Source organism: Papaver somniferum, unplaced genomic scaffold (assembly GCF_003573695.1).
Source record: "Papaver somniferum cultivar HN1 unplaced genomic scaffold, ASM357369v1 unplaced-scaffold_15, whole genome shotgun sequence".
Classification (NCBI taxonomy): Eukaryota; Viridiplantae; Streptophyta; class Magnoliopsida; order Ranunculales; family Papaveraceae; genus Papaver; species Papaver somniferum.
Genome location: NW_020624376.1, coordinates 232,800 through 241,422, shown reverse-complemented (window position 1 = coordinate 241,422; position 8,623 = coordinate 232,800). Strand labels below are relative to the sequence as shown.

At 37.0% G+C, this 8,623-nt stretch overlaps 2 protein-coding genes across 2 annotated transcripts; both read right to left on the bottom strand.

The window, feature by feature from the left end:
* Window positions 1-204: 204 nt before the first annotated feature.
* Window positions 205-2,264, bottom strand: LOC113335625 (codeine O-demethylase-like). The gene is made up of 4 exons (XM_026581654.1): window positions 1,708-2,264; window positions 1,335-1,582; window positions 761-1,085; window positions 205-655 (listed from the first exon to the last, which is right to left on the bottom strand). The coding sequence occupies exons 1-4, from the start codon at window positions 1,969-1,971 to the stop codon at window positions 380-382; spliced, it is 1,113 nt and encodes a 370-aa protein (XP_026437439.1). The 5' UTR covers window positions 1,972-2,264; the 3' UTR covers window positions 205-379.
* Window positions 2,265-6,054: 3,790 nt separating this feature from the next.
* LOC113335628 (codeine O-demethylase-like) lies at window positions 6,055-7,937 on the bottom strand. The gene is made up of 4 exons (XM_026581656.1): window positions 7,543-7,937; window positions 7,157-7,401; window positions 6,636-6,960; window positions 6,055-6,513 (listed from the first exon to the last, which is right to left on the bottom strand). Exons 1-4 carry the CDS (start codon window positions 7,804-7,806, stop codon window positions 6,238-6,240), a joined length of 1,110 nt encoding a protein of 369 aa, XP_026437441.1. The 5' UTR covers window positions 7,807-7,937; the 3' UTR covers window positions 6,055-6,237.
* Window positions 7,938-8,623: the final 686 nt, after the last annotated feature.

The following is an 8,623-nucleotide window of genomic DNA, read 5'->3' as shown; positions in this document are numbered from 1 at the left end:
CGAGTGCTTAACTGTTCTAGACCTATAGAAATCCCATCTTTTGCAACTCAAGAGCGAGAGACAAATTAAGTCGCTATAACGGTTAGAGCGACTCAATATGGGCTTTTGCAACCAAAATTGCCAGGTTGCTTAATCCAATTTTTCTTGTAGTGCGATTTTTTAAGGATAAAAGGAAGAAACACAGTTAAATCAAGAAGCAGGTTAAGTAGTGCACAAGATTTGATTTTTATCCATATAGTGAATGATGCGGCTAAAGAATGCACAACACACATACGGGATATCGGAACATCTCTAGTCACAATCCGTATGATACTAGAGTTCGGTAGCGAAACATTACATTAATTCATACATTAAAATACGAAATATTCATAAACATAAATTATACACGCGGGTTAGTATCTTCATCTCCTTCTCCTACCCTCATGTAGTCAAGGAATGATTTTCCTTCAAGTTTACGAGAAAAGTATTTCTTAATATAATCTTCATACACAATTCTTCTGAACAAGGCAGGTGTCTCGGGTGTGATCAAGCCAGGTATTGGACCTATCTCTGTGCTTAGTTGAGGGCAATGAAATGTTGCAACTGAGAGCCTCTCCTTTGTCGTGTTTACCGTTACTCGGTGCTCCACACTACTGTAAATCCCATTACTCATTATCTGTTTAAAAAAAATGCAATAAAGAATAATCAATGCTCATACTTGAGAACGAGATCAAGAATTTTGTATATATGCAAGCCCCTACACAATTTTAACTCTATTTACCTGCAAGAGGTCTCCAACGTTCACTATGAATGCATTAGGCAAAGGCTTAACAGGAACCCACATATTGTCCTTTCTAATCTGTAAACCTTCCACTTCGTTGAGTTGAAGGAGGATCGTTAAACCGGTAGCATCTGAGTGTGGTGTATTTCCGAGGACATTCTCTGGTTGAGGACAAGGAGGATAATAATTCATCTTTATAATTTGTCTCCCATCTCCAAACAACTCTTCCATGACCTTGGCCTCGATTCCTAGAGCCTTACCCATCAACTCAAGGAGGGTCATGCTTAGTTTACTCAACTGCAATGAGTAGGATTCAATTGTCTCCCTGCATGAAGAAATAATTTGGCAGGTTATATCTTTGGCAACTTCAATGCTCGAGTGGTGCATGGTATATATATCCTAGATAAATTGACATGACATATTTAGGGACTAACATCGATCACAACCCTCCTCATCCCTCGGCTTCCTATGGCCTAGCAATACTATAAATATCATGTACAAATGGGCGACAACAGATATCTGAATGAAATCACATTCTCAATCGCAAAGCAAAAGAGACAAAACAAGAAGTCACCTGAGACGTAGAGGGAGTTTGGGAAATAGCCGGGGCTTTCTCATATGTCGAGGAAGAGTGAGCATGAAAAACATATCCCCCCAATCAAGCTTTTGGTCTTCTGTTTTTACATGGACTTGTCCAAATCCTTCCATATCTCCTTCTAACTGCCAAAATTTCTTTTTCTCATCCATTGGGAGATCGAAGAAACCTTGAATTTCTGATTTCGTTTTCTCCACAAATAAAGTGTCGACTCCATGGTTTACCACCTACATCATAAAACAAATCTACTTTGTTAAAGCCAGCCAGTACCTCATTGATATCCATGGAGATCCTAATATATACATACCCATAAAACCAATTTGGACGCAAAAATAATTGGAGTTTCATATACCTGAAAGAAACCCCATTCTTTGCAAGCAGAGTGCAGCCTCTCCAATTCTAAATCTCCGACGATGGGCGCTGGAGATAGTAATTTCTGCAAATCGATAACAGGTACCTTTTGATCTATCATAGACATAGCACAGACATCAGCCATGAGGTCCTGATCATTGCGTATGTATCGAGCTGGGACTTCAGCAAGCGGTTGTTTTGCCAATTCCTGAACATTAGGTACAAACAAGGAAGCACCTATCTTTATTCCTCCTGGTGTCTCCATTAATTCTCCAAATTGCCTCCTTATCAAATTGATGAACCTCTCTTCGTATCAGACTAGCTAGCTATATATGACCTCACTCACACTCTCTAACGAATGGTCTACTCTTTTTATCCTAATTTTTTTGTGATGATATCGTCTCTCTGTAGAAGGAAAGGTTAAACATTTAATATTCCATAGATCAACAACTACTTCCTATCTGTACAACTACAACCTACTATACAAATTTAGAATACATTAATCCCGATTTGTTTTTTGTGTGATTCTTTAAACTATGTGCAATTTATATAGGGCTGATACGCTGAGATAATCATATCAGAAGATAAGGAAAACATCTAATATTAAATGGCAGATGTAATAATCCCATGACAGATGTTCACGCTATGGTTAGGTATAATAATGCTATACGATCACGTTATGGTTAGGTCACTGGAATCAAATCCTTATTCCAAGAAATAATGCTTGTTTAGACATCTCACATGTTTTCACTTCCTTTTAAACATTTTGAAGATCGATACAAAATGGTCGATTGAAAAAGATTGCAACGTGAACACTCGTTAAAGGAATATATCCATCACATGAGTCGCAAAAAGTATTTTGTAATTTAGCAATATTAATTTACTTGATGTCAGTTTACTCCATGCCAAAGTCAGTTTCAAAAAGGTTGATTGGAATCTATGAGGAGGTATTTGTGGAACAGCTCAGATGCGAAGAAGAAGTATTCTCTCGTTGAAAAATTTGTCATCAGAACTAATACACATTGCTCTAGTTCATGCTAGGACAACATTGATTACATCCTATGACTGTACGCTTAATGATTGAGCCGCATTTCAGGAATAATGGCTCATAAATTTCTTTCATCCTACACGATTAGTAGTTCCTAGCAGATCCTCTTCTTTTTTTTTGTTTTCCTTTCGGTTCGTTTTTTTTGTTCAGTTATAATCATTGGGTTAAGGTACGTTTTATGTGCCTTTTTTTTCTAAGAGATACTTTGTAAAATGATCATTGGGTTAAGGTATCCCTTTACGTGCCTTTTTTTCCGAGAGATATTTTGTAAAATGATCGCATGTTTATCACCTAATTAGGTTCTGGGTCCTAGAACTCGCAGTTTATGCGTTTGGTTCGTTGACTAACCGAAGACTGTGAAACAATTGTTAGTTGACCTTTTACATTTTACCAAACACCCTGACCTTTGGTTGACTGACGTAGACTGGTTAAACATATCGTCAAAACCCTCACCACCCGTCAATCTAAGGGCTACCAAGAGGCGAGGTCTCTTCTTGTTAAACCTCGTGATTCTGCTGCTCGTGCCCCTCATCTCTCATCACCATCAACAACGATCATAACATGGAAAACCATGAAAAATCTCATGAAAAGAAAATACACCAAAGAAAATACATTTGATGTCAATTAGGTTTAATCAAAACAAAACCCCCAATTTCAATTTGAGGAAACAGACAACGAGTTAGTCTTGCCGTACCTGAAAGCTACAACATCAATGTCATTTATTTCTGTTTCTCTTACTCATTCACAAATCAAAAATCTCATATTCCAATCACTGTTAACCTTATTCAAACAATCGTTCAAAAAAAAAAGAAACACCTTATTCAAACAAATATAAGTTATATAACAAGTTGTTGAATGCATAAAGCCTTGTTTGTACACGGCTATACTTTGAAGGAGGAAAACAAGTGAAGAATTAAAAGAAGAAGTAGATGGGAATTGATTCTTCCGGAGGAAATCCTGGCGTTTTCATTGATACAGATAAAGGCTTGATTGGATACCAAAAGGGTTAATTAATGAGGTTCCGTTTTCCAGTCAGTAAACTTAGGTTTGGTTCTAATTGGGATTAATTTGTTAGGGTTAGATTTAGATCGGATAGGAACTAAAATTATGTTCTGAATCTTCTGATCCGTATAGGTATCCCCCGGTTATCTTTCAAAACACAGTTAGGACTAAATAGCGTTTACCATTTTCATAAGGATATTTCAGTAATAAATACAGATGGTCAAGCTTAGTCTTCGCTAGTCTGCTACGACCTAAATGCATCAACTGCATGTTTCACAATCCAGACCCTAATTAGGCGATAAATATGCGACCCTTTTACAAAATATCTCTTTTTTCAATGAAATTTCTTTTTAACCGATCAAGAAAAAAAGTAGTTCCTAAGAGCGTCCACAGTGGTGCGAGTATAACCAAAGACCAAAGATTAAAAAAAAAAGACCAAATTTGGGTTTAGTCCGTCATGTGGCGTAGTGGGAAAAGAGTATATTTGGTCGTGCGTTGATAAACATTACGCCTGGTATCAGGCGTTGGTAAAGATAACGCCCGAATGGGGCGTTGGTAAAGATAACGCGCGAGTGGGGCGTTGGTATTGTTCTACGCTTCACAAACAAAAAAAAAAAAAAAGAAAAAAGAAAAATGGGGCGTTAAGTATATCAACGCCCCATGCAAGTTTTGAAAAAAGAAAAAAATGGGGCGTTAAGTATATCAACGCCCCATGTAAGTTTTGAAAATTTGTGAAAGTGGGGCGTTAAGTATATCAACGCCCGTTTCATGCGTACATTATATCAACGCCCCATCGGGCGTACATTATATCAACGCCCCGTTTCAGGCGTACATTATATCAACGCCCCGTTTCATGCGTACATTATATCAACGCCCGATGAATGGCGGAGATTATATCAACGCCCGATGTGTAGCGGAGATTATATCAACGCCCGACTATATTTGGATTTGGTCCTGATCGCAGACCAAATTTGGTCTGGATTTTACTCTTTGATCAAATTTTGATCGATGGTCCGTCCCACTACGCCAGCCCACTCGACTGAAAATTTGGGTTTAGTCGTCCATTACAGTTGGTCTAACAGAGTAAAACAACCTCGACTGAAGTACTAGTGAGAAGGAGACATAACTTGATCAGAGTGAGGAAATAAATTACTCATCATAGATTCACATTTCGATCGAAAATCACATGGACCAAAAGAGTACTTGTAACCAAATCCAATCTCTCAATAGTTTAATTCATTCCAGATACCCACATATTAGTAAGAAAATTCTAATTATTTAGATTTAACCGCAGGAATACTGTTACCAAATATATTCATACAACACTTCTTGGGATTTATACTTGAAGATGAAACATGAGTTGTTGGATGATCTAATGGTGTTCCTCGTGATGCATTCCTGATGCCCTAAAGTGGGCCTTTCCCTGATTACCCTATGAGGCCGGCCCTGTGCATATATAGCCAATCATGGCAACGTCAAAAAACTTTCACAACTTAATTTAATTTTTACTGAATATATAAAATTATGTTAAACAGACTTCTATCTTCAAACATCTATAATAGCATGAGACACAAAACCATACAGATATATATCCAATTTATGAATCAAGAAAAGCAAATATGTATCGAAAATCACCAAGCTAAAGAGCATGGTATCAATCGAAAAGAAAACACAACATGGTACTATCATACTATTGATCAAAAAGAAGAGACAACATGGTACTATTGATCAAAAAGAAAACACGATATGGTTTCGATAATCTGATCATCTTTATGCTTACTTCATTAATTTTGGCTTTTCAATAATTGTTGGTAGATGAAAATCGGGATACCTGCAAGGACACTCTGATGCCTCAATGAATAAGAGTTATTGCAGGTTTTTATGGGGAGAGAAGTATAAGAAATGTGTAGATTTTCCGTTGGAATTCCACCTCTATTTATAGGTTGTAGAAGAATTGTATCCTGTCCAATATTGGCGTGGATACATTTTAACTATGTATTTGGACCAAAAGATCTAGAGATTCATCCTGATCCAAACTAATAAAGAATCAAATGTGATTCGATTTCCGACAACTCAACATGTTAGTAAAGTTATGCATCTCCTCGGCGAATGCAAACCAAAAGGACTAACTCAACTGTCCCTTTGGCAGCAAAAACGTGGCAATTTGACCCTCACATTTACTCAAGTAGGTGAACTTGCCAACCAAATATCATTTTCCTTTTAAGCACAAAAAGAAGAAACGAAGAAAAATCATCAAGGTTCGCAGATAAACAATAAATTTTAACTAAATATCCAAAATTCAAATGTTAAACCAATGTGGTGCAAGACTTTAAACTACAAGAAAATTCCATATAGTGAATGATGCAGCTAAAAAATGCACAACAAAAAGTAAGGGAATAAGGGATATATAGTGGAGTTCGACAAAGCCATAATATCATTAATCCATACAATAAAATACAAACATTCATAATTAACTACACATTATACACGCAGGTTATTGCCTTCAGCACCTTCTCCTATCCTCATGGAGTCAAGGAATGATTTTCCATCGAGTTTACGTGACAAAAGTTTCTTCAAATAATCCTCATGCCGAGTTGTCTTGAACAAAGCAGGTGTCTCTGGTGTGATCATGCTAGGTACCGGCCCTATCTCGGCATCTAGTTTTGGGCTCAGAAATGTCGCAACTGACAGCCTCTCCTTTGATGAGTTTATTGTTGCTCGGTGCTCCACGCTACGGTAAACCCCATTACTCATTATCTGTCAAAAAGAAGCCAGAAGGAATCAATTGTCGAAAACCATACTTGAGGCCCAGGACAACAATATTTTAGATGCAAAGACTTGTATTATTGTCTAATTTTGATTTCATCATCTGTTTTTACCTCCAAAACATCGCCTATGTTCACTACAAAGGCATTAGGTAGAGCTTTAATAGGAACCCATATATTCTCTTTTCTAATCTGTAAACCATCAACTTCGTTGAGTTGAAGGAGGATAGTTAAAGCACCACCATCTGAGTGTGGTGTTATGCCGATTACGTGCTCGTGTTGAGGACAAGGAGGATAATAATTCATCCTCATCGTTTGTCTAACCACTTCAAACAATTCTGCCATGATCCTAGTTTCCATTTGTAGAGCCTTTCCCATCAACTCAACGAGAGTCAAGCCTAGTTTACTCAGCTCTAATGAATAACATTCAATTGTCTCCCTGCATGAAGAGATGGATTAATGTCAATTTAAAGAATCATATGGATGCACCTTCAATGTTTTAGGCTATGTTTGAATGTTGGTACTTGGTCCCTCAATTTGCAAGTAGTGCTAATATATTATGTAGAAATGGGCAAAACAAATATGGAAATGAAATCATGTAGGTATCCTGAAAGCAAAAGAAACAAACAAGTAACCTCAGAGGTAGAGGGAGTTTGGAGAACGTCCTTGTCCTCATATGTTGGGGTAGAGCCCGAATGAAAAACATGTCGGCCCAATCAAGTTTCTGTTCTTCTGATTGAACAAACATTTGTCCAAATCCCTCCACATCCCCTTCTTCCTGCCAAAATTTCATTTTCTCATCCACTGGAAGATTGAATAAACCTTCAATTTCTGATTTCACTTTCTCCACCAATAAAATGTCAACTCCATGGTTTACCACCTACAGATTAGCGTGAATCACTCAAGTATTAGCAAGCCACTATTCTGTTAAAGCCAGATCCTTAAGTAATTGGGCTTTCAAATTCCTACATACCGATAAAACTAAATTTCTGCACAGAATCATAATTGAATCGTCATGTACCTGAAAGAAACCCCAATCCTTGCAAGCAGAGTGAAGCCTTTCCAATTCTAACTCACCAATAATGGGTTCTGGAGATAGTAATTTCTGCAAATCAATAACGGGTATTGTTTGATCTATCAAAGAAACACTAGAGAGGTTAGTGATCAAGGGCTCCTGATCATTGCGTATGTATTGAGCTGGGACTTCAGCAGGCGATCGTTTGGCCAATTCCTGAACACTAGGTACTAACAAAGAACCACCAAGCTTTATTTTTGGTGTCTCCATGATTTTTCCAAATATCCAGAGCCTCCTAATCAGACTGATGAACCTCCTCTGTATCAGATTATGAACTCAGTCACACCCTTCAATGATTTGTCTCTCTACGATTCCACTGAATTATGACATAATGTTATCCACGGAATTATGCAACTTTTTTTTAATTAAAAATAAAGCTACTTTATACATTTATAATGCAACCTTTTTTTAGTTAAACATAAAGCTAATTTAGAGCATCCGGAATGGTAATGGTGAAAGTCATCCTATGTGGGGTCTTATTAATATTTTTTTATTTGGGGTGATTCCTATGTGGCTAAAACAAACGAAAATTTGACATTTTACCTCAACTTTCATCTCCAATGCTAAATTCTTCTTATCCTAAAATCAATTTTGGAAAAGGGTTAAAATTATGGGGAAAAAACATCTTTGAAGTTATCACCCAATAACAATATTTTCTAATTAAAAGAAATTAATTTTGGAATAAAATGTTGATGACGTGTCAATAGACCCAGGATCATGAAGAAGGTGAAGATATGACTTTCTCCTTTACCCCTTCTTATGAGATGGCATCTTTGTCATGATTTTCATTAACCTTGACCTTAGTATTGGAGATTAATTTTTGATTAAGAAAGTGTCCAATGTGTCATGTCTTTTTAAGACCTTTACCCCTAGCATTGGAGATGCTCTTAGGTGAACGCAATACATGGTTTTTCCATGTAATGTAACAACTCTAAAAAGAGGGACGGCTAAGATTCAATACTGATGGGCTTGGAACCCAAGCTCACAGATTGAAGGTAAAGGAATAATTATAAGAGATTCTAAGAAT